The sequence below is a fragment of the Hippocampus comes genome, unplaced genomic scaffold, assembly GCF_001891065.2.
Source record: "Hippocampus comes isolate QL1 unplaced genomic scaffold, H_comes_QL1_v1.1 scaffold276, whole genome shotgun sequence".
Taxonomy (NCBI): domain Eukaryota; kingdom Metazoa; phylum Chordata; class Actinopteri; order Syngnathiformes; family Syngnathidae; genus Hippocampus; species Hippocampus comes.
The window spans coordinates 114728-140284 of NW_017805074.1; the positions used below are offsets into that span (position 1 = coordinate 114728).

General features: G+C 43.1%; 3 protein-coding genes and 1 long non-coding RNA gene across 6 annotated transcripts in view; 2 read left to right on the forward strand and 2 right to left on the reverse strand.

Moving 5' to 3' along the window:
• The window catches only part of serpini1 (serpin peptidase inhibitor, clade I (neuroserpin), member 1), a 15606-nt gene extending 6683 nt beyond the window's left edge, over positions 1-8923 (forward strand). The window contains exons 1-9 of one of the 2 annotated variants that reach the window (XM_019864944.1): positions 221-239; positions 2539-2820; positions 3048-3278; positions 3353-3547; positions 5366-5570; positions 6247-6344; positions 6859-6954; positions 7896-7985; positions 8136-8923. In XM_019864944.1, coding sequence (XP_019720503.1) covers positions 236-239; positions 2539-2820; positions 3048-3278; positions 3353-3547; positions 5366-5570; positions 6247-6344; positions 6859-6954; positions 7896-7985; positions 8136-8212 — 1278 coding nt within the window. In that variant the 5' untranslated portion in view covers positions 221-235 and the 3' untranslated portion in view covers positions 8213-8923. Of the gene's footprint in view, positions 1-220; positions 240-2538; positions 2821-3047; positions 3279-3352; positions 3548-5365; positions 5571-6246; positions 6345-6858; positions 6955-7895; positions 7986-8135 lie in introns of those variants that run through there. The other variant, XM_019864945.1, reaches the window with a different exon arrangement.
• Positions 8924-9033: 110 nt separating this feature from the next.
• Positions 9034-13082, forward strand: LOC109512875 (uncharacterized). Its single transcript, XM_019864946.1, has 7 exons — positions 9034-9774; positions 10405-10534; positions 10933-11026; positions 11350-11480; positions 11773-11915; positions 12029-12226; positions 12603-13082. The coding sequence occupies exons 1-7, from the start codon at positions 9764-9766 to the stop codon at positions 12718-12720; spliced, it is 825 nt and encodes a 274-aa protein (XP_019720505.1). The 5' UTR covers positions 9034-9763; the 3' UTR covers positions 12721-13082.
• A 198-nt stretch (positions 13083-13280) lies between these two features.
• On the reverse strand, positions 13281-24797 carry golim4a (golgi integral membrane protein 4a). Of its 2 annotated transcripts, none has more exons than XM_019864942.1 (16): positions 24177-24797; positions 19222-19296; positions 19031-19080; positions 18764-18817; positions 18525-18675; positions 17741-17823; positions 17325-17408; positions 16984-17121; positions 16585-16860; positions 16256-16509; positions 16002-16078; positions 15859-15911; positions 15162-15377; positions 14916-14984; positions 14686-14781; positions 13281-14150 (listed from the first exon to the last, which is right to left on the reverse strand). In XM_019864942.1, the coding sequence occupies exons 1-16, from the start codon at positions 24361-24363 to the stop codon at positions 14031-14033; spliced, it is 1983 nt and encodes a 660-aa protein (XP_019720501.1). In that variant the 5' UTR covers positions 24364-24797; the 3' UTR covers positions 13281-14030. The 2 variants fall into 2 exon arrangements, with proteins under 2 accessions (XP_019720501.1, XP_019720500.1); XM_019864941.1 differs by having other exon boundaries at positions 16942-17121.
• LOC109512877 (uncharacterized) lies at positions 21458-24162 on the reverse strand. Its single transcript, XR_002167610.1, has 2 exons — positions 22468-24162; positions 21458-22162 (listed from the first exon to the last, which is right to left on the reverse strand). It is a non-coding gene; the product is annotated as an uncharacterized LOC109512877 (long non-coding RNA).
• Positions 24798-25557: the final 760 nt, after the last annotated feature.

Below are 25557 nucleotides of genomic sequence, written 5' to 3' on the forward strand. Positions count from 1 at the left end.
CATCACTGCTTCGCCTGAGCATCACATCATCCCCCCCCCCCACACACACACACACACACACACACACTCGCACACACACAAACCTTTCCATGTGACCCCAACCGTGTTCCAGTCTCCCTAATGTTTGCCAGATTGGGAAATAACCTCGATTCTTTTCACTCTCACTGCTGATCTCAGACATCCGCCGAACCTGTTCCAGATCCAACCTCCAAACTGTGGTCTCATAAGTGAGCAGATGTGTGTGTGTGTGTGTGTGTGTGTGTGTGTGTGTGTGTGTGTTTGTGTGTGTTCAAATACTGACATGTTGACTGACTCACGTGTTCACTCAACATTCTTTTACCTTCTGTCAACATCTATCGCTGCGTTTTCCTGCTGCCGGTCAAACTGTTTGTGCTTCTTGTTATTTGCTCATGCCCCCCTCACCCCCATACACACACATCAATTTAGCTATTTGTAGCATCTTCACATTCTGCCTCTGCCTCGCGCTGCTGGCTTCTGTTCGTGGGGATTAATAAAGGGTTATTAACCTTTCTCTTCACCCTCTGTTAAGTGTACAGTGAGTGTTCTGGGACTTACGGCAGGTTCCGCTGCCCATTATGTCATTTTCTAACAAGGGAAGCAACCGGCCATGTCACTGTGATGATGGTGGGCTGCAGATGGGAAAATTGCCGTCGTCTGATTTGGCTATCACCTGCTTCACGTGCGGAGATAATTGAAGTAGACACTCCTACAGCATGACTTAAATCGAGTTTATTTCATGAAAAACTGTGTTAAGAGGTGGAGGTCTTGTGTGTCACCGTTGCTTTTGGCGGCAGTTCTTTCTACTATGCTCGTGGCCGTGAATGGAATGCTACCTAGCAGCAAGTGATGCTCATCCATCACTGGTGAGCTCATCCCTAAATTTCTCCCGGTGAACTTAAATTGGACAGATATTTATTTTCCATTCTGTAAAAGATTGTCTACCATAGAGAGATGTTGGAGAAGAGAGAAAGGTCTTGTGCTGATGAAGCTGACACTTCAGTACATCTCCATCCATCACTTGCTGTTGCCTGGGTAACCTTGGCTTCTGCAGCAAACGTGTAGGTCAAAGTGAATGCGCGTGCATCTGCCGACGTGACCCGGCCGCGTCCGTGTTCATCCGTGAATTCCCATGGCCTCCCAAGCATGCAACCTCAAGGTGTAGGGTTTAAATGGCAGGAAGGGATTAGGCCGCTTCCTGACGTCACTTTTTAAGTGAGCAAATGTCAACTGCTGGGTTACGTGTGAGAGATTAGGGACTCCTTTGAAATGCTGCTCAGTTTAATCGCATAGAATGAATCAAACGGACAAGAAAAAGGGGACTTTTCCAAATTATTTGATTGCCTTCGTCACGACAGAGCGAGATATTCAACAGATGCGGTTGTTTGGTTTCCCTCTTTACCTGCACGTCATGCAGGGAACCTTATCTGTGTACTTCACTTTCTTGTGGACAGTGTGCCACAAGTCAAAAGATCAGAATGTGCTTCCAGAGCCAAACACAAACACTTATCTCTCCTCTCGTAGGGTCAAGAACTTTCAGTTGTCTTTTTTTTATCTAAAATCCTTTGGCTCGAGCCCTTCTGTATTCTGTTTTCAAAATCTGAAGTTACTAGTCGACTGACCGAACAATTGCTTGGATTTGTGATGACGTAGAACTATGAGGCTGACGCGCTCGTCACTTTCCCCGCTGCTGCTCATTGATAGCACAGATGGGAGGATACTGAGGATTCACATCAGAGTAAGGCCAAAATCATCAAAGTGTGCAGACTCTACGCTGTCATTGCATGGATCGAAAGTCTCTGATGCACAGTTGGCCAGTTTTTCAATGCAAAACAGTGAAAGAACCAGCAGTCAAGCCGATGCAGTGATTCTAACAGCAGGCAAAGCACTTTGAGTTCATATTTATTTTAATGAAATGCACCACAACTTATCACTGGGAAGTGTTTCCATCCGTCTATTGTTTTTTTTTTTTTTTATTGAGCGTTAGCGATTTCAAATGTGACAGGCAGAGACGTGGCTAATGTCTCATGAATTCAGCAATTCCCTTTGTTTTTTATTCCCTGCAGTATATTGCTCAAAAGACCCGCAAAGACTTTGCAGATAAAATGCATCTGTTCCAATAAACTGTTTGTGTTCCATTCGCTCTTTAATTTGGGCCGGTTTACTGCTAATTATAACAAATTGACGCTCGTTGTCCTACACAGCCGGCACACGCTGGGTGATTGACTGCCAAATCGTCCATAAAAAGTCGAGTGTAACCTCTTTTGCTGACTCTCTTCTTTCATTGCTTTCTCCTCTCATCCATCCACCTTCTGGCCTTCATGATTTTATTTATTTTTTTACAACATCCATCCTTTATCTCTCACGATCTCACAATATTGTAATTCCTGCCTTCTTCATAAATAATCTTGGCATCACTCCATTCTTCTGTCCCCACCCCTTTGACCTCCATATCGCATGATCTCTCCCCTGATCCACTCTTCATCTTCATTTCAATCGGCATCCTTTTTTCCTGTTCAGCTATCATCGCAGCAATGTGGATCCTGGACACTTCATCCCCTCTCCTCCTGCTCTCCATCCTGTTGCTGGGCTACAGTTGCCGTGCGGCGGACATTCCAGAGGACACGACATCAGAATTCTCTGTCAGACTGTACCATCGGCTGCAGGCGACAGGGGGTCAAGACAATATTGTTTTCTCCCCATTGAGCGTGGCCCTGGCCTTGGGCATGGTGGAGCTCGGAGCCAGGGGGGCATCGCTCGAAGAAATCCGACTGGCTTTAGGATTTGACAACCTGCTGCCAGGTGACAAAAACATTTATCCAACTTGTATGTTGTATGTCGAGAGCCAAAGCTGCTTTAACTCATCCATCCATCCATCACCCAACCACTCTCTATACCGCTTATCCTCACTCGGGTCAAGGGGCCTCACTATAAGCCACTCCAACTATATTTCCACCCCAGTCAGTCAGACATGTTTTTCCTCCTGCATACCCCTTCCTTTGCTTTATGAACGTTCTTGTGCCCTCCAGGTGCAGAGTTCTCTTTGCTCCAGAACCTGACGACAGCGCTATCTGAGGATGACACCCAATACACGGTCCGCTTGGCCAATAGTCTCTTCCTACAGGAGGGCATCGCCTTCAACCCCGAGTTCCTGCATCTGATGCAGAAATTTTTTCGAGCCCATCTGTACACCGTCGACTTCGGCCAGTCAGCGGCTGTCGCAGAACAGATCAACAGCTGGGTGGAGAATCAGACCGAGAGTGAGTAACAGAAGGAGACCGTTAGCCTTGTTTCGCTTTTCTGAGCATCCGCTCAACAATCGACTTCCTCGCAGGTAAGATCCGCAACCTTCTGTCTGCCGAGGACTTCAGCAGCGTGACTCGTCTGACCATGGTTAACGGCATCTACTTCAGAGGCTCCTGGAAAAATCAGTTCAGGCCGGAAAACACTAGAACCTTCTCCTTCAGCAGAGACGATGGTTCAGAAGTCCAGACGCTCATGATGTACCAACAGGGAGACTTCTACTATGGTAAGGACAAAAGCTGATCATCATCTCATGATCGAGAACTGCCTTTATATTTCTCTATCTTTCATCTCTATGTTTGCTCATGTTGTGCTGATCACCACCAGTCAAGCGCATGAGAAATGGTTTTGATGTGTTTTTTTTTTTCTTATTGGTTTGTTATGCAGCTGAACAAGAAAACAAAACAAAACAAAATCACCAATTTTCACAACAGATTGTGGAAGGGGGGGATAACAATTGAATCGAAAAATATACCAGTTTATGAATTGTCAAGATACCAGAATGTTCATTACTAACAAATGAATGGATAAACAATTCAAAAACAAAGCTTTATTTAAAAAAAAAAAAAAAAGAATAAATTGTTACAGGAATTCTTTTGTGTTTCATGTGCCACAAAAATCACAAATGGCACCAGCCATCATTGAAATAAGTTAGTGACTCAAGACAGTCAAAACAATACAAAATTCTTCCCATTGATAAGATGAATGAAAGTGTACTTTCTCTTTTTAAATCATGTTGTTGATATAATATTTACATTTGATCATTTGGGGCTATCTAAAAAGTAAATTTGCCAAGTGTGACATAATGTTCATTTGAAGGCCATATTTGATCATTTGAACATTTTTTTTTTCAGTTTTTCACCAAGATTATAAATTATAATAAAAATTATTATATATACAGTATATATATAGATATAGATATATCTATATCTATATCAATATAGATAGATAGATAGATAGATAGATAGATAGATAGATAGATAGATAGATAGATAGATAGATAGATAGATAGATAGATATCGATAGATAATTTTTTTTATTTTTAATTGGATGCGCTGCCAGAGGAAATGACATCAACCTCTCACTGCATCGCTTCTAAAGTTAGTGCATCCGCTCTATTTTGGTGCACTGAGACACTGGCAAACACCAACGTTTGCAGGCTGCTCACATACTGATGTGTGCGAGCCGGTTTGTTTGTCGGGAGATGGCTGTGAATGTGTGTGAGCTTTGAAGAAGCGAGGGACGGGTCCGTGGATAAAAGCCTGTGTGTTTTCATTTTCAGTTTTTTTGTACGAAGATTGTGTTGTGTTAAAGTTCAAACGCCTGCCCCGGTCTCTGCCGCAACGTTGCCTCATCTCAGCAAGTTAATGGGAGGGTGGGTGTTCAAAGTCAAGCATTAAACTTTATTTGGGTTTTTTACTCTCTTTTATTTCTTTAACCCTCTGCTACTATGAAATCGTATCTTATCAGTAAGCCTCGCCATATAATTTAAAATCTTTTAACATGACAAAGGTAAGTATGATGTTGATGGCTCCTCGCTGTGATCTCACCCATTCACATAATCATACATGGGTCCACCAGTTGACTCTTTTTCTAAAGGAACCTAACTCATCCTGAATGGAAGCAGTTTTCTACAGTTTTTTTTTGAAGAGCAAATTAAATTTGAGTCCTCCAAGTGCAGCATGACTGGTTTTTAAGTAGAATTTAAGCAGCCTCACAAGCTGTAATCAGTGTGCCCAAAGAGGTGTTCATCTGCGCCGGTTCCTCCTCAGAGAACTCGCAAACCGAGTAAAGCGGTGTCATGCTTTTGCTTTTTCTATCTTCTTTGTTTCAGCACCAACTGGAGTGGAGGGCATGCCTCTCCAGCTTTTGAATTTTGCCTTGTTATTCAGGGCTTCTAGCGACCAACCATTTCTATTTAGACTTTGTCGGTTTTTTTGAGTTTTTGAGAATAAACGTTTTGCTGTTTGCATTGTGTCTATGCCTGCATTTTGGGGATCCAAAACATTATATTTCTCTTCTATTTTCAACCCCCCGCACCCAGGTGAATTCAGTGATGGCTCCCAGGAAGCTGGCGGTGTTTACCAGGTCTTAGAGATGCTGTACGAGGGGGACGACATGTCCATGATGATCGTCCTGCCTCGGCAGGAAGTGCCGTTGTCTTCTCTGGAGCCCATCATTAAGGCGCCGCTGCTGGAGGAGTGGGCCAACAATGTTAAACGACAGAAGGTGGAAGTCTATCTACCCCGGTAAGAACTCACTCATCTGTGCAATACGCGAGATCTTTCACACGACTCGATATTGTAACAATTTATCCAGGCTGTACTGATGGGGTTTTTTGTTCTTTGGAGGGGGGGGGGGGGTCCAGGGGGGGGGGGTCCGTTTGTAAATGTTTGAAGTTGTTGTCATGTTATTTGATCAATATTGCTTCAGATGTACATGTCATAGCGGTATGCTGTTGTATCGAATTTTGTGCTGTATTACGGTAATATTTCCCTGGTTGTAATGGTACAGTAGCAACGTGAGAGTGCTGGCATGCTGTTGTATCGAGTTCTTGTGCTGTATTACGGTAATATTTCTACGGTTGTAATGGTACAGTAGCAACGTGAGAGTGCTGGTACTGTATTAAGTTGGGTTAACCCCCATTTAAAGCCCAGCAATCAAATGCACTGCCTGCCACTGGATGAAACAATACTGCACGTATTAGTAGTTGACAGATGTAGAACTACACTGCATCACGCTGAGCGGGTTTCCTTTTTCCTAATGTTGTGTCCCCATTTAAAGCCCAGCAACCAAATGCACTGCCTGCCACTGGATGAAACAATACTTCACGTATTACTGTGCTAGTAGTACTTGACAGATGTAGAACGAAACTGCCTCACGCTGAGCGGGTTTCCTTTTTCCTAATGTTGTGACATCATTCAGGTTCAAAGTGGAGCAGAAAATGGACCTTAAAGAAACTCTGCAGGAACTCGGAATAAAGAGCATCTTCTCCAAGGATGCTGATCTCTCTGCTATGACTGGTAAGGCACTTGAGTTCATGAAACATCAACACATGCTCAATCTAATGAGGTTCAAATTGCGAATTTCTCCATTGTGGGCAAATAAAGGTTTTCTTATCTTATCTTAAATCAGATCAGTGTGGTTACGATAGCTGCAATGGTGAATCTGTTTTCAAAGTTGCTGCATTGTGTTGATATTCTGCGCCGAATTCGTCTCCAGTACTTGCTCAGGTAACCAAGGTAACTGCCGCTGAGTGGGCAGGTTGAAACTGTCACATCCCTTTGTAAAAAAGTGAGAGAAACAAATGTACAGTCATCAAGAAATAATCACATGTAACTGCAACGGCAGCTTCTTCCAAGGAATTCCTACTGATATGAACGTGCATTATGTTCTTCCTGCAGTCAGCTCAGAATGTTTTCTTTTTTTGGGGGTGGGGGGGTGGTCCCTGCAGCGCCACTCTCCTGCAGCACACAATGTCTTTGATGGATGTGCTCTATGACTACAAGTAACGATTTTTGATTTGTCTTTGTGCAGTTGTTTCAGGTGGGAAGGAGCTTTATATTGGCAGGGCAGTGCAGAAAGCCTACCTGGAGGTGACTGAGGAGGGAGCAGAGGGAGCTGTCGGATCAGGTAGACTATCTTTGCAGTTTAGCCCGCACTGGTACTATTAAGAATTGTAAATACTGATGGGGTTTGCAGAAGTGGGCCATGTTTAAAAAAAACGTTGCCGCTACATCATTCCTCATCCGTCAGCGGCCTAGTCACCTGTCCGTCATCGTCAGTCTCAGTTTTTTTTTCCAAGCTGAACCAAATTGTAATTGTCCGTCATGTTATTTTAACCACGCTTCAATCATCGCTTTCTGTAAATGTCAACGGTCCGTCTAATGTCAGTCCATCATAATCCAACAGATGCAAAGTCTGAGATTAAAATGGTAAATGGAGTGCACTCTCTGTGCATATATATATATATATATATATATGCACACACAGGCTATATATATATATATATATAGAGTGAGAGAGAGAGAGAGAAAGAGAGAGAGAGAGATTAATTTATTTATATTTAATAACACTTGGTGGCGAGTTCTCGCGCAATTCATTTCAAAATAACTTTTGCCAGTCATGACAAAATAACTGCGTAAAAGTGAAGCATAAATGGTCGTGCTTTGTTCGGGGCCCAGGACAAAGTGAAAATGTGATATATGGACACGTTTTTAAGTGTAGCAAAAAAAAAAAAAAAGGATATACTGTATGCTTGAAATAAGTTGAAGGGAAATAAATGTGGGTAGCTTGGAAAAAAAAAATCCTCAAACCTGAAGAGATAACGCAACTCGCCACAAAGACATTGTGGGAGACTAACAAAAAGTTTGGTTGTGGTTGCTCATCACGTAATATGACATGATAATGTTCAATATTCTCTGTTGATGAAAACATATGAAAGGGTAAAATTATACTACATGAATAAAATTAGATTTGGACATGGACCATGTTGAACTGTAAACATTGTCCTCCCCCTCCCTATCTGGTGGCAAATGTTTTGCTTCAGGGTCTTGTATTTCTCCATCTCACAGGAATGATCGCCCAAACCAGGACTTTGGTGCTGTACCCACAAGTTATGGCCGATCACCCATTCTTCTTCATCATCAGAAATCGGAGAACAGGTTTGTGAGTGCATGCGTGCCTGTGTGTGTGTTTGTAACTTGACACTTCATATTGCTTTGTGTAAAAACAGTTAACCATCATGAGTTTGTGTGTGTGTGTGTGTGTGTGTGTGTGTGTGTGTGTGTGTGTGTGTGTGTGTGTCCCTTCAGGGTCTATCCTCTTCATGGGCAGGGTCCTGACCCCTGAAGTCATCGAGCCTAACGACCATGACTTTGACTCGATGTAACTCCTGGCATGATGTCACTCATTCTCATCCAATCAAATTAATCACACCTCTTCTATCGTCACCTGTATTTTATAAAGATATCAAGTATTGATGATGCGATACTATATCTTGAAAAAAAGTGTTTTTTGATATAGAAAGGTCTGTGGATGTAAACATACCGAGGGTTGAGTAACGGAGAGCAGTCAAATGTGAGTACAGGTTATATTCATGCAGAATCATGTTCTAGTTAATCTGCTCTATCCACACACACGTGCACACAAAATCCACAAGAACATTTGATTCTCTTCCTTTTGAAACAAAAACTATCTATTTGTACCCATGTGTTTCCCTTAAAAGTATTAAACAGTGATCTCTATATGCTCAGTATTTATAGTGGCGAAAACATGCAATCGTCAGTCTTGCTCATCAACATTCTTGAGACTACAGTATCATCTTTTTTTTTCTTTTTTTTTTTTTTTACACAGCAGGCACATGATCAAACTACTGAACAACTATATGCCTTACCACATGCGAGTGGTTGATCAAGCCTTGCTTGGCATCTCACAGGTGAGCTGAGGAGACTGCAGAGTTGCCATAGAGACCAACTGAGGCTTGCTGGCACACTGAAAAAAAGGTCCACTGCACCAATTTTTGGCTGTATATATTTAAAGAGACAATAACACCAGCTGTATACACTCTTATAATCAATAAAGATCAATGATATTATGCTTAAGCATGTATACTGTATTATGTGTGATGCGAGAGGCGGACACATTTTTTTTCATCCGTTTTGCGTGTTATTTTCATTGCTCACGTACAAATATAACATTAGTAATATAGTGGAAATACACACCAAAAAGTAATACTCGGATGGGATATTGATTTTATGTTATCTTGCTGACCATTCATTGATCCATTTTCTATAGATCTTGTCAGTCATTCGGGTCATGGGTGAGCTGGACCTTATCCCAGCTGATTTTGACCAATTTGGTGGACTCCCGTTGCCACAAAAACAAAATGGCATTGAGTTTCTCACCCGTTTCACACTCTTACACGATGCCAGCTTTCAAATGAGACACATTTCGAAACATTCGAGTGGCAAAAATTGGAATAAATTTGAAACTGTAACGTGGACGCGAATCCAAAGCAAATTAATCCTCCGGTAACATGAGACATGAGGCTGCAGCAGACCATTATATAACAAAGAAGGCAATTCAGGGCATGAAAATAAATAAATAAATGGAACATGTCTTAAGTCTATTATGTTCCTGTCATATCTCCTCAGTTAAGGTGATCAAAGTGTCAAATTTGGTTATTTTCCACCTTGACTATGAATGTTTTCCACCTTGCTCGCTGAACACGGTTGCTAGGCAACACAGGAGCAACAGTCCAGTCGCAGTAGGAGCGTCTCACCTGACTGAGGCAGCTCAGGGTCAGGAGGAGTTACTCGCAGAGAACACCAACACAGGATCTCGCCTCCATGGGTCACGGCCGCATCTTCGCACATCCCGATGATACGACTCACAATGTGTTGTTAAAGGCTGGCAGAGTTCTCCAGTGCACGATTGGGACATGTCAGAGAGGTGAGCTCACACCACTATTGTTTGATGCCAACCATCGGTTTAAGCGTAGCTTGAAGGGACTCTTTCCATGTTTTTAATTATTTTCTCTAAGTCAGCACAAATGAGAAGTCATTACCGGTATGCTATATTTTTTCTTTAAGAGGGACCAGGGACTCTTTAAATAGCCTACACATTAATTGTATGTAATGTAGACATTCTAAATCACGTCAGTGCCAGTTTTATATTAAAATAAAAATTACTTTAGTTATGTTATTTGTCCCCATTACCGGTATGCTATATTTTGGCAACAAGTTTAAAAGGGACCAGGGACTCTTTAAATAGTAATGTAGACATTCTAAATCACGTCAGTGCCAGTTTTATATTAAAATAAAAATTACTTTAGTTATGTTATTTGTCCATGGTTGAAGATCGAGTTTACCTCACCCAGCATTAGACAACGGGCAAACTCACTTATTGGCTACACACACACACACACACACACACACACACACACACACTATTATGAACCAGCGGCAGACCTGCTCAGGTGTCCCAGGCTGTAACTCAACCACTCGGCAGGTGGTCAGGTTCTTACCGCACACCGGAGCTGCCGTTACAAACAATTTTCTGCTCTTCTCGTTCTCCTTTCAGTTCTTCAGGCGTGAACACTCTCAGTGAAAGCCTCCCCAAATCCTACTTGTCCCACTACTCCGAGCTCGGTGTGGCACACTTGCCTGCCACCGTGCACCAGAGTCCTGATTCTGGACTTGGATCGACACCTGTAAGTGGCTGGCACATATGCACAAAACCCCCCCCCCCCCCACCCCCCATTTTCTACTACGTACAGGTACTCCCCCTATTCCACCAGAATGTCCCATCTGAAATGTACATTTTGTCCAAAAATGGAAACGAAACTTCTGGTGATAGACTTGTAATGCTTGGCACTTTTTCCATCCCTTTTACTCTGTTCATTATTTGCGTTATTATCACGATTTGGTCTTTGTGTTAACATTCGTTTGTTTGCATATTACTGTACGTGCAGTTTTAAGTGGAACCTTAAACTTAAACCAGTTAGAAGAAATGTAGTTTGATGAGGAATGACAATTCCTGATTTGAGGACTGTAGGGTTGACTCATTTCACGCCTCAGCCCAGCGCATGCTTTTCTCCTTTGCACACAGCTTCCATCCAACCGCTTTCGGTTTGCCTCGTGGCATCACCTGCCGCAGTGTGACCTCACCGGAGATCAGCTGACCTGCCCCAGGGTCCGAGAAGGTATGCGTCAGTATGACATCCTGTCACTGTGGTTCTACTTTGCTGTGGTGTACTGTATGTCTACATTGAGTCATACTTAGATCATTATTTATATTTTAAAGGTGTATCTAAAAAAGTCGATTTTTCATCGCGTACCATTAACTTGAATGATGGCTAAGAAAATGTTTTATTTATATCTTTTGTCATTTGGTGCAATTCGATTCAATCTAACCTCTTGCCCAAATCAGCGTTGATGGGCTGGCATTGGACAAGTGCTCTAACAGTCACTGCTTTTTGAATCAGATTGTCAGAGAATATAAAAAGATGCTTTCTGTCACCCAAAGGGCCATCCGATGAGGAGCTCTTTCAAAGACAGGCGGATTCAGCGTGTGTGGAGAGATGGCGGCGCAAGAAGAGAGAGAAGGAGGGGCAGAGTTGGGAAGAGAGACGACAGGAGAATTGGGAAAACTGTCTGGTGAGTCATGACACTTTTGTGTTATGCTTGACAGAACTAAATGTGACAGGTAGAGAGACCAGCTATACCCTCCTCGGCTCCCCAGACACTTGAAGTGGATTGCGTGCCCTCTACTAGCCTGAAGCCTCCTGACTAGGCCCCACTTTTCGTAGATATAGGTCATTTTCCATGGGTTTTCCTCATCCTTTCACTTGAGGGTACTCGTTGTCTTCTAGAATATGGTATACTCCATTTAGGTCACATAAAGATACGTTTTTTTTTTCCCTTCCAACTTGCTGCCTCCTCCCCAAAGGAGCTGAATCTCTCCTACCAGGATTTGGGCGACGCCTTCCAAGAAGAAAACTTCCTCCGCATTCTCCGCAGGTTGATCCGCGTGGAGCAACTGCAGCTGGTCAACAACTCTCTTAGCAACCTGAGTTCTGTCCGCCTGCCAAGGTAAAGAGATGCATCGCCTCCTTTCCTCAGTAACAGACACACGTATAAAGCAAAATAATAAAATGTAATTAAAAAAAAAAAAAAAAACTAAATACCACTTCTGCTATTTTCAGGTGCAGAGTATTAAATCTGCACCGCAACCATCTGGTGTCTTTGCACCAGTTGCCAAAACTTCCAGCTGTAGAGCAGCTTTGCTTGTCCGAGAATGCCATTAGCTCCCTGGGCGGATTGGACAGATTGAGGAACAGTCCTCTGCGATCCCTAAACATGACTCTCAACCCAGTGACCTTTTCTCAGGACTACCGTGCACGGTGAGTAGATCAACAAAACATAGATTTTGAATCTGTTATCGTGTGACCTCAAAGAGTAGCCTGGGGGATATATACTTTTCGATCTATTTTCTATCGCTGTCTTCGTTAGGGTCATGGGCAAGCAAATGTAGGGACAGCCGATGATACACATTTATGTGTCAAAAGATGTAGCAATGGTCAGTGTAATAAATGCCAAAATTGGTCCTTTTTGTTTAATTTCTGCAACAAGTGTGGGACCAACTAAATATTCTTTAATTTCCACTTCCTGGAGTTGTATGTCGTCCCAATACCTTTTTCAGTGGTGGTCGTACAGTAAAGGCTGCATCCGCCAATCACGGCCTCTTCTCCGACTCCTCTGTTGTCTGTCTTCACGCAGTGTGTTCTCCTGCTTGCCAAATCTTGAGATCCTCGATGGAGTCCCGATGCTGTCGGAAGACCATCTCCACACTGGACTCCACTTCCCACCAATCACAAGGATGTGCAACATTTTGTGACGTTTTCTATAGGAATGGATATGTGCTATCCAGACTCACATCTACTCAGAGGAGAAAACACCCCAATCTTTTTTTACATTAAATGTGCCACAACTCTTGCCAAAACCACCATATCTAAAATATACGCTTTGCAGGTTTAAGCGTTTATGGTCGCGTCTAGTTTAAATTGTGTATAACTGACAATAACGGAATGCAGTGGAAGGAAACATGTTGACAAGATCTTCAGGAGATAATAAGGCTAATCATGACTACATTACATATCATTGGCTGAACCAAACGTGCCTGTTTCCATGCCTGTTTTTGCATAGATAATATATATGTTTTTAGACGGTGACTGGAATAAACCAATAAAAATGTGACTTGATGGGGATGATAATTGTCATTTGGAATGATTTCATCATTCTGTCAGTTTTCCACTGCTTATCCCGCTGAGGGTCACGCTTGATATATCATAGGCAGGCAATTGATCATTTATTTAAAAGAAACTTAGCATCCATAATAGTAAAATTTTGTTGAAAATAACACTAATAACAACATATCAATTACGCGGGCAAACCACATTACAACAGAAATCCTCTTTATTACACACAAAACATTCAGTTGACAAAACATGATTCATTGACATCCAATGTTTACTTCAAATACAGGTGAAAAATATACAAACAGACGGCACGTATTTTACTGTAAAATGACTTAAAAATTGAAAAAGATTTGTGGACGCACAACTTGAAATAGCTGACTCATGAACGGTTGTTGTAAGGCAGAATGTGTTAGTTCACATGCTAACGTTGAGCTCTCTTGTGCATTTGGAGATGCAAAAAGACTTAGGGGAGGCATAGGAAAGAAAAGGCACACGTCGGTGTGACAAACTTAGCTTTAAATTGCACCTTGCCTGATTGTCAAAGGCGTCACAATCAATCAACAATAAATAAAACAACAAGCGATTGATTGGAATGCCAGATTCATATCTTAGTGATGCCTTTCTTTCTACAAAGAATACTAATTTATCCTTTTTTTTTCCTTTACAGCCATCTTGATGAAAGTACATTCTTTGCATGTGTGCATTGAAATCGGAGAACGCGCGGATGTATTAAAACAACAACATCGTACAGCATAGAGTATAAAATCATCTCCACCCATTTCACTTTGTCCAATTGCACAGTGAAAGCGGATCAGTTCCATCGCAAGCTTTCGCCATCGTTGTCTCCAGACTTTCTATCTCAACGGTCCTTCCTGAAGTCTGGACTGGATGGCTACTAGCTTCTTTTTTGGGAATAAGGAAGAAGAACCTCACAGTGTTTATTTCGGATTTACATCTCCGCCCGTCCAACGTTTCCCTTCTCTCGACCGGGCCCCGCTTCCTCGCCTTCCTCTTCCTCGTAATTCTCCTCCTCAGTGTCTTTTCTGTGAGCTTCCTCCTTGTGTGGTCCCTGCGCACAAGTGCACTTCACTGTCACGAATGATTGAACAAGCAAACAACATTTCAAGACCATTTTTAGCAGGAAACCCAGCGTCGGACAATGTCCCCAGTGCACAATCTACATTTGTAACAGACTGCTACACTCTACTTACCTTCCACAAAATTAGGGGCACCATCAGGATTGGATGTGAAATAAAAAATGTTACCATGACAATAAGGTGAGACCAGAGCTAAAACTCTTCCCTCCTAAAGTGGCCAAGAATGTTTCATGAATTAAATGTACAGGACCAGTCGCAGGAGCAAGACACTGAATTTAAATGATTTACTGTATTCAAATGTACATGACACGCTGGACGTCGTCACTTACTGAGGAGCACAACTCTGCTATTTTTTTTCCCCATATCCTTTTCTACTCTACTCTTTGGTTGTGTTTGCTTTTGCAATTTTTTTTCTTTTCTATATAAATTCTATATAAAAATACAACAAAATGATATGGTGAGTGTTTTCTTCTTTGAATTTCAAAAATGATATAGCAAGTAACCCACCTGTTCTATATTCTCCTCATTGTACGTCTCCTCTCCATCCTCCTCCACTTGGTCCTCCCCCTCCTTCTTCTCCCCACCGGCAATGTTCTCCTGTGCCTTCACAGTCAAGAGAGGCACAAAAAAAAAAAACCCTGAACATTCTATTCAAATAAAGACCGAATTCCTACAAAAAAATGGCTATTATGCCAATCTCTCATAACCATAACTAACAAAATAGTGTTGTCACACACCTCCTCCTCAGCGTCCTCCTGGTACTGGTCATCTATATCGTCTTCCTGCTGATCGGGATTTCCAGCAATCTGGAGACACACACACACACACACACACACGCACACACGCACACACAAGCGAACATGAGATCATAGAGCCACTTGGATCAATGTCATCCGCATCGTGTTGCCCTTGTAAACAATACGATCTACATGTCAATCCCCTCTGGATAGATTCCGGTTCTTCTTCTCAACGCGTCCACTCACCACCAGCTCATCCTCGATAGCGGGGTGCTCGGGGCCATGGTGCGAGTCTACGTGCTGGGCATGTGCTGCCGGCTCCTCCTCTTCCTCTTCCTCCTCCGCCGCCTCATCCTCCGGAACACGGTGATGTGACTGGTCTTCCTCCGCTTCTTCAAACTCGTCCTCTCCTTGGTTGTTGGGATCATCCTCAGGGTCCAGCTCACCGCCGCCGATGGCACCCTGACGTAGAGGGGGGAAAAAAAAAAAATTGATATTTCTGACCTGTACCTAAGAAAAATGCTCTCACTCTGATGAAGGGAATTGCTTTGGAAAACAGTTCCAACTTTTCTACTCACAATCTTGGGACACAAACACCAAACTGGTGCTAACTTAAAGAGCATAGTGGCTAAACATGGACATAGAGACATTTTATTTTGAAAATAACTTTGAAGTCTTCAGAGCAGTTTGAAACACGGCATTTCAACATACTGTATGGACTCCATAATTGTTTTACTTTTGTTGGAGGAATTGATTTTTTCCCCATGTTTTCTGTTTGAGTTTAGATGGAAACTTTCCGCACATTCCAGAAAGTGGCCTGACAAACAAACACAAATTCAACACAGGCATGAGTAGTTATTGGTGGTCTGATCGTCTACTGTAAATGTGGCTTATGGTGAAGATTTAAGTGACGAGCGAGCAGAAACAAGGACAAACAGGTCACCTGCTGATGTTTTGGCACCTTCAAGTCATCGTTGAACAAGAGAGAATGTTTCTCTGGGGGAGGAAAAAAAAGAATGACGTAAATGAGCTCATCTGACAAGCTCTCAAGACACAAAGCTGGGCGGCAAGAATGCCAGGTTTTACCTTCTTTACTGTCAGTGTGATGCGGTTCTTCCCGATGGTCAAGATTATGGTCCATGTTTTCATATTCAGCCTTCATCCTGAGAACAAAGAGGCGAGAGGCCGCTCATTTCACAACTCCCAAAATGTCTTCGGAATGGCGCATTTCTAATTAAAAACTGTGAGTTTGCTGGAAAAAAAAACATGCTCGTCGGCGTGAACTTATTTGGAATCTGTCTGTACTTTCACTCATTTGCAGTGTGCTCATTTCATCGGACCTTTGGTGGGCCTCTCTGAGCAGCTTCTCCCGTCGGTCTGTTTCCTGATGCTGCTGCTCTTCCCTCTCCTGCTCTTCCTTCAGCTTGGCCTCCCTCTCCCTCAGCGCCCTTTCTCTCTGGGTCTGCAGGGAGTCCTGTCGCATCTGGATCAACCGCCGCTTTTCGGCCTTTTGAGCCTCCAGGCGCTGCTGCTCCTGCTGCTGCTCGTAAGCGGATTTGGCGCCCTCCAACTCACTGTTCGCCTCTTGCCGGGGCTGGACAACAAATCAATATTTATTTTAATCTAATAATTTTGTATGAGATACAAGTACGGAATTCCTCCTCCTGACATGTGGCTGATGTATCTGGCTGTCCAAGGCATTCTCATCCGGCTGCTCCAGTTCTTGCTGGCCTTCCACTTCCTCTTTTTCCTCCTCCTGTTGTTGATCCGGGTCATCCTCCTCCAGCTTTTGAGGCTGTCCCGCTTGGGCCATCTCCTCCTCAGCCAGCTCCCTCTTCCTCTCTGCGTCTCCATCCTCCTCTTTCTCTGACAACGTGTGCTCCGACATGGCGGGGTGAGACTGGACCTCCGACTGAGAATGGGTCTCCTTGTCTTGCTGGTGCAGCTGAGACAAAATGTTGATGTGAACACAGAATTTCTTTTGGGTTAGTAAAGAGAAAGGGGAAAAAAACCCCGATCGCATTACCCTGGACGCAGTATCACGGTCGTCCCCTTTCACTACAGGCACCTCATTTGGCTGCCCCAGGACAAAGGTCGTCTGGGATTTGGGATCTGGTTGCTGCAGCACGGAGTTTTGCTCGGGCTGTCTCAAGTTCGGTGCCTTGTTCAGGGTCTCCTTCAGCTCTTTGTATTCATTGACTTGTACCTACAATACCAAGCACAAGACCACAAGATGTTTTACCTCTCACTTTATCCATTAAAGCCACAATGGAAAGGAATGAAAATGCAAGATTAAAGTTCCAAGAATAATGTCATATTATCATGAGAAATATTTGGGGCTCAACCAAGTGTTCTATCCTTACTGTGCTGTTTTTATGATGGAAGAACTCCATGAAACTGCTTGCCTACCTGAGCTGCCGCGAGCGCATTCTTGTGGTCTTCGAGTGACAGCGCCATCTGATCGTGCGCTGTCTTTAGGTCTTGATGCCTCACCTGAACACACGAGCGCAACACAATCGATGCCGTGGCCACATGACAGGCTCGCCACAAAAGACCATATGAATACAGACGAAACACGAGTGAGAAGGTTGTGCATTTACAAAACTCAAAGGTAATATTTACTTCGCCCAAAAAGCCTATTTTCACCTAAAATGTTGAATTAAACAGCACAAATTTGATCCATTTTCTATCCATTTCTTTGGAGGTCCAGTGCCTAAAATCTATTACACAGCGCAGCATTCACTAAAAACACCATATACCGTACTGTTTTTAACAACTGATTAAAAAGGAAGCATTAAGTGATGTACGGAGATCAAAAGTTTCACCTGAGCATCCTGAAGTTGCATGTGAATGTCATGGTGGGCTTTCCTCAGCTGCTTATTTTCCTCTCTGAGGTTAAAAACATTGTCTGCGGCGAGAAAAAGGAGCCTTGAACAAGGAACATGAATCCTAAATTGCATTGCCGACATGACAATAATATCTTGATAATGATATATTGGGGGGTGGCGGGCTGGTAGACTGGTTAGCACGTCGGCCTCATAGTGCAGAGGTGCAGGGTTCTATTCCGGCTCCGGCCTTCCTGTGTGGGTTTTCTCCGGGTACTGCCGTTTCCTCCCACCCTCCAGAAACATCCATGGCAAGCAAATGGCACACTCCAAATTGTCCCTCGGTGTGTGTGTGTGTGTGTGTGTGTGTGTAAATGGCACACTGCAAATTGTCCCTTGGTGTGTGTGTGTGTAAGCACGAATGGTTGTTTCGTCTATGTGTTCCCTAGCCACCATTAACGGTGCTGCCTGTGTAAAACTAACCAGATAGGCTCTGATGACATGTAGTTTCTGATTATGTCAGAAGGTGGAGACAAAGTAGAGACATTGAAAGCGCGACTTGCAGCTGCGGCTCAACGACATCATGCTCAACAACCACCAATTGGGATTCTCCTTCGGAGAGCTACGGAGCCTCCCACACGCGAGTCTAGCTCCAGCGCTACTGAGGATCATCCTCAGGCGCCTCGAGTGACTCAACAACAACATCAACAACAACATCATGTGGAAAAAGAGACCATGTCCAATTCATATTCTCGACAACGATTTACTTGAGCGAAATCAGCACCTTTAAGCTGGGCCACCTCCCTTTCTTTGACTTGCTGCAGTTTGTCGTAGCGCTCTTTGTGCTCATCCAGCAGTCGATTGTGATCATTTCCCTGGATGTGATGCTGCTCTTGCAGGTCATTGTACTGCTTCTTCAAGTCCTCGTGCTGGTTCTGAGGGACAAGCGCAAACGTGTGGTCATTACTTCGTTTTCCATGAGGAACGTCGGAGAGCCTACGGTGGGACAAAGGGAATCCGAACCTTGAGCATCTGATGTTGCACTTGCAGCGAGCTGAGTTTGCTGGTGGAGTCTTGCTGTGTGAGCACACAAACAACACAAATCACACGTCTCTTAAATGTTCAGCCTTACTGGCGGCCACACCGCACACACTGAGCAATGGGAGGCAGAGGAACAAAAAATAAAAAAACGGAATATTTGAATCAGAATTTCAATCATAATAATCATTAGAATAATTTCACTTCCTCATAACAATTAAGGATTTAGATGCTGAACGGGAACTAAAGTACCTTCTCCTTATTTAGTGACTGCTGCGATTCCAGTTTGTACACCAGGTAATCTGGAACAGAAAAAAAAGGACCATCAAACGTGTTTAAAAATTGAACACCGCGAAATTTAACGCTTCCACAAGCTGAACATCAATATTGGCAATTGCACATCAAGTGTCGGTGCGAGACAGTGTTCCCGCTAGTTGTCTCACCTTCTTTGGCCTTTTTGTGCTCTAACCTCTCCTTCTGAAGAGACTTCTCCAGTCTTGAGCGATGCTCATACACCACTAGAAAGGTGAAGACAGCAAGAGGAGGGAAACGTGATAAGATGACAAAGCAAACGAGTTCGATTGAGACCTTTTAAGTTGACGTTTTTGAGAGATCATTTTATTGGTCATTTCGCTGTGACAAATTAATTCCTCCAGAAATTGGCCAATTTCCGAGCTTGGTATGTAATGGTTGTGTCTCCGTTTATTCCCCGGCTGGAGTGGTCGCTTTTCCCCCACTGCCTTCAAATTCAAAAGGCAAGTTCCAACCGACAGAGATGAGACTGTCCTCCACAATTCGAAGAAGTCAAACACGCATGCATGTTTTCAAGTGAGAAGTATAGAATTGCACGGAAACATTGGCGAGGTGAAGGATTGGGCATGAAAAGTTTCAATTTTGTACTGCGTGACAAAACACTTAGGCCATGTAGTTCACTCACAACAGATAAACAGGTTCGTAGTCAAATAGAATACGAGTTAGACGACAGAGAGATGCCGCAAGTCGCCATGGAACCAACCTTGACGTGCGTTTATTTGACTTTTTAGGCTTTAGTTGGGTTAACCCCTTTTTTTAAAACGTTATTATCATCCCCGGCACTTGATTTTCCGCACTATTGCATTTTCCCCAAGTTCTTTTTTGATATTCAAACAATGCTGCAAATTTGCCATAACACCATGCTGTGGCCTTAACATTGTTCAGCTATCACAGATTTTGATACTGTTGTATCCCAAGTAGTATGCACCAGTATAAAGTGTCTTCTCAAACGTGCATGTGCACACAGTCCTTATCTTTGCTGTGATAGAATCAGCGACCACCGTCTTGGTTTCAGACCAATTTCCAATACTGTCTGATGAAAGTACATTAGCCGAGTGTGAAACGAGGCAGCACTCTGTGGAGATGACCTTTATGGGTTTGCTGGTTTAGATCGGGGGATGAGTGGATCTGCTGAGTGGGCTGGTGGTTTACAGCCCAAATACTGTCAATCAAAGCGGGAAAAGGTCAGCACACGGTTTAAACAGAAGATGCCGGGCGTGCGTGTTTGTGTCTGTCGGTTTTAAAACGTTTTCGATACATTCTCTCACTTACAAACTTAAAATTTAGGAGAGGAAACAATCAACGGTCATCGATGGGCATCAAGTTACGCAATCAGTCTGAATGCTGAATGACCAACTCCGTGTGAAGCAATGTGAATACAAACGCGTGACACAAGACCTGGGCCTGTTCCAGTTTAAGTGACATCATGCAATGCTATGGTCTCGGAAAGGAAACAAGAAAAACATGTTAGGACAATGAAATCCACCTCCCTCCTCATCACTTCAAAACGCATCTTTGTAAAACGACTTTGTCATCACGCCACCCTTTGAAAATTACTTGCCCATATTTACTTTACAGCTATTCAGCATTCCGTAATGGAACAAAAGTGGGTCGATACCAGTGAACGAGCTGCGCCCTTAGCTCCAGCTGCCCCATTTACACACCATCAATGAAATGACGCTACCGTCGGAGTTGGCCTAATGGGCGCAGCGTTCTATTAGGGCCTTCCTGACTCGGAGAACCTGTGGCACAGTGCCAGGCCATAAAGAGTCTGTAAAATGGGCTTTTACCTTCAAATAGAAGCTCAAAACAATGCTGGCCTTTCAGAAACAAAAAAAAAAAAAAGGAAAAAGAAACATACCCGTTTAATTTTAATTGCAGTACATAGTAAGGGAAACATTTTTGGTTGTGTGGCTGAGGTGAAGCGTTTGAAGAAATGCAATTATCGTTGGTAAATAATTACACTCAAACAAAAGTGATTGTAATTGTGTTCCTCTGTTTCCGCTTGAGTAAAGTGGAGCAATTAAGAAAGTGGTCAAGCTCTTGAATGACGACTGTCGTCTTCTTCTCAACCAGCAGGCAGTTTTGCCATCTTCTCTGTACAACTAACGAAGCTTTGACGGGTATATCTTGCAGAGCCAACCCCATACCCAAGTTTTTTTTAAAAAAAATCATTTTCATTTCAGGCCAACGCTGGCTTTTATTGTTTACAAACATGATGAAAAGGTCTACTCATAGAGGATCAAGCCAGCCTGTATGACTTCATCCGGTTTAAAAGACCCTTGAGGGTTTAAAAACAAAGTGCGTTGACGCTTTCCAACATACGTCTTAGCTTTTAAGGGGACATACTGTATTTTGGAAAACTGATTTTTTTTTTAAGTTTGTACACAATGAGTCAGCTCTCTTGCTTAATGACATTGTGAATAAAATAGTGGTTGCCCCAGGGATGATTTATGTTTGGTGTGGCGTCAATGCCAAAAGATGCTTTCATTGGGCCTCAATCACTACCAAATGTGCAGGAATTATTGCGCACAAACATTGTCATACTCCATAAAAGTAATGTTCATCAGATTGCCGTGTTTCGAACAGTGGGGGCCGTAGAACATATTATTATAAAGAGCATTTCTGATTTGAATTCCCCTTTAAGACATTAGTAAATTCAATACTAAATGCCCAATTTAATTTATTATTCTTCAAATCATTATTGATTTTAGAAACGACTGCAGTTTCAATACGTTGTGCATCTTGGTTAGCAAACGTGTGCTCAACTTCTTTTGAAAGGTTGATCCCTTGTTCTTTATGCATCCGAATAGTCCGAGGATGTTCTAAATTTGTTTGCGGAATAACCCACGAATTCAAGTTCAAAGATATTGATGAATCACAAACGCGTGCGTCAAACGTACGTATGCATGCGAGGCACACTCATTTGTGCGTAGGCGCAGTTAGCGAATGAGGCCCATTGCCTTTCAAAGATCCTCACTTCTTTTCCACACTGAGAAGCGGGACTCACCATTGACCCAGGAGAGGGAGGGGGTGAGCACGGGGTTCACTTCTATGAGACGGGGCCAGCCCCTAAAATGTGTCGATTGCAGCAAGACAAGAAATGCGTTGCATAAAGTGTGCTGGACTGTAATTCTTGATCCATGAAGTCTATTAACCACAGAAACCCAGGAACTGTTTTAAATTGTGAAAAATTACAAAATATTATCTCCTTTAGGCCACGTCGCTCCTTCTGCTTTAAGGCAAACAGTAGCAGATGTTTCGGCTCAGCTTGCGACTTCAACATATAGCACTGTGTAGTATGAACGACACTCACACTCAAGTGTGTGTGTCTGTGTGTGTGTGTGTGTCCTGTATTAAGCATTAAACCCCACTACCTCCGAGGGTAAGAAAGAGACAATCCACTTAGCTGGTAGTTGAGCTCTTTGCTAAATCCGAGCCCGGTCAGTCAGAAGATTAAACAGCACCCTGTCTTTCAGTGAACAACCATCAGCCTATAGTACACTGTACTTACAGCTGAGTCGCGCCAGCCTCCCCATGCCTGCTATTTGGGTCCCAATCCGATCACGTGATCAGAATTCGGGTCGGATACTGTGGTTTTCAGTTGATCGGGGCAAGAAGATTGTTTTCCTTCATTTTCTGAAGTTGTACAGGTCACACAGAAACTAAATAGTCAAAACTATCAATACCTTGTCAAATGGAGGAGTAATAGCTTAAGTTTACATGACACAATGTTAGTATTTTTGGGGAGGTAATAGTCGAAATGGTAGCAAAGCCACACAAACACGGGCACACACAGAGGCACATCTGTGTGTACACAGGGGTCTCCTCCGCGCTGCAGCAGTAAGAAATTGGAGCAACAAAGACAAAAAAAAAAAAACGATGTAAGGCAAAAGATACTTCTGAAATAGACTAATTCTGCCATCCCTGCTATAAAGCTGCCTCAATGAGCGGCATAAGAGTGGAGGGAGCAACAGGCAGGTTAGGAACTGCGACTCATCCAAACGATGAAACGTCAAATAGAAGTTTAACAAGTGTAAATCATTTGCGAGCTTGTTTGCCACTGTTGCATTTAACAAGGCCTTAAATCAATATTGTTGATTAGAGTTGAGAGAAGTCACGCACATGCCCACCAACTACGTAACTGTATGGACTCATCATTTTAGCCTGCACATGTCGATAGATAACCATTTAATTAAATACACGTTCAAACTGAGGAATCCTTCATTCTTCATTAATGTCCACACATATGAGGCCTACATTAAAATACATTTTACAAAAGCGTCCTGCACATGGATACGTATTGAGCTTGACGTTAACATACTTTGAGAGTGTATGCACATTATTTTATGGATTGCGAGGTATCAGATTGGGACTCGGTCTTGGCAGCTCCTTAAAAACCAAAGACTGACTCAAGTGCCAAAAAGTGTGATTTCTAATAATGTACTTGATGTATATTGTTGGTCCACTGTATAGTTCATTGCTAGTGTAATAGGAAGATGGGTAAGAGGAAGTTGGACAACGTTTACAGGTTTGCAGTATGAGTGCCATGTAATGCTTCATGCCATATTGAACTGGAGTTTGTGATTATTTCAAAGTTCCAAATTGTGTTTTGACAGATGTTTGTTGACAGGCACGCAGCACTACAAAACAACAGCAAAAAAAATGAAGGCAAACGCATCCAGATGTGTTGCTTTTCTCCTCAACTGACTTCATTGTGGAGACAATTTGTGTCTCGTCATGGGTTTCTGCAAGTCTGCTTTGTAAGCCTCTAGTTTCTTGCCGTAGTAGGTGACGGCAGGTGAAAGAAAATGTGAAAACCTTTTCTGGTTTGTAGTGTAAGTAAACTGAAATAAAGTTGATCTTCATTCTTCAGTTTTAAACTGTGTTTTATCAGATAAGAGATGTCAGGCACAAAGTCAAGTCAGGTTACCTGTTTACCCCTTAATCACATCGAAGTCTCCAAGGGTTTCACAAACCCACAATCGACAAATAGCCTACAAATTCTTAAAGGACTTGTTTAACCCAGCGCGGTGCAACATGTCACGCGCAAAACGGAGTCAATCACGACAGCGTCACTGTTTACCTTGGAGCTGAGCCGACAGAGACTCTTGGTGCTGCTGGTACTTCAGTGCCGTGGCTTGTGTCCTCTTCAGCTCCTTGTGCATCTCGTAGGACACCATGCCGGCGTACATCATTCCGCAGACCACGGTGACTAGCAGGAGAACCTGGAAAATCCTCCGTTGCCTCCGCGAGCACACCCCGTTTCCCATGTTGGACCCGCACCCGTCCCCGCCGCCTGAGCGAGTCACCTCCGTTTCTGCTGCTGGAAACTTTCCGAGTCGATTCGCAGCCTCACCCCTCACTCCTTTACTCCAGAAACATTTCCAAGCAGGCCAGGCGAGTTAACGTAAACATTACTTTCGCACGGGACACCTCGCAGCAGGCTTTTTCGCTTGCCTTCAAAGTGACCGCGCAGATTTTCACCAGATGATTCGGGGTTTGCCCAATGTAGCGAAACACTAAACTCACTCCTTCCTCTTTTTTGCAGAGTTGCTTTTTTTTTAATCCAATGCAGCCTCAAAAAGTTGTGCGAAAAAAGTTAGGTCCGAAATCGCCAAACAGGCCTGCATGGCACCTTTAACTTGAGTTTACGTGTCAACCCGGTAGATCCCTGCCATCCAACCGCAACTAAACAGGAAGTCCCGCCCCTCAACGAAAAAATACATACTCACGCCCCCCCTCCCTCCCCGAAAAAAATACCATCCACCTATTGGTGTAAAGGGATGTCAATTAAAAGAAACCCGTGAGAGAGTTGGATTAATTGAAAAAGACAGGTTCCGTATGCTGCGATCAGTGTTGTGTTTTGCAGACAATGTTCTTGAGTTTTATTTTACTTTTTTTTTTTTTAAATGAAATCTTGAAGAAAATGATGAACTATAAAAAGTTCGCACTACAATGTCAAATAGGTAAAGTGTTGAAAATAGAAACGGACAGGAGGAGGCCTTGCCAATTGTGTTTTAAAATAACGGCCATTCAGGCCAAACGTGCTGGAGCCTATCCCAGCTGTTTTCAGGCAGTACGAGGGGTACACCCTAAAGTGAATACCAGTCAATCGCATTGTGCATACAGACAAACAACCATTAGACAAACAATTATAAACCATTACTTATGACAAAGTGTGCATTTGTGTTTAAAAGCACACGTAGACCTATTTGATTAGCACAATTTGTCTTTATATTCCACATGAAGTATGTTCAAGAAGTTGCCTGTCAATTCCAATTTAAGTCAGAAAGTGTCACGTAGCAGATACTCTGCGCTTGTTGCAGTGCCACTGGTCTAAACGATACCTGGGGGAATACTGCCATCCAATGGTCTCCTGCATACATGTTTTACCAAATACAACAAATGTCAGGGACGATTTGAAGCCTTCCTAACCTGTCCCCCCACTTTTCAGTTTGACTATT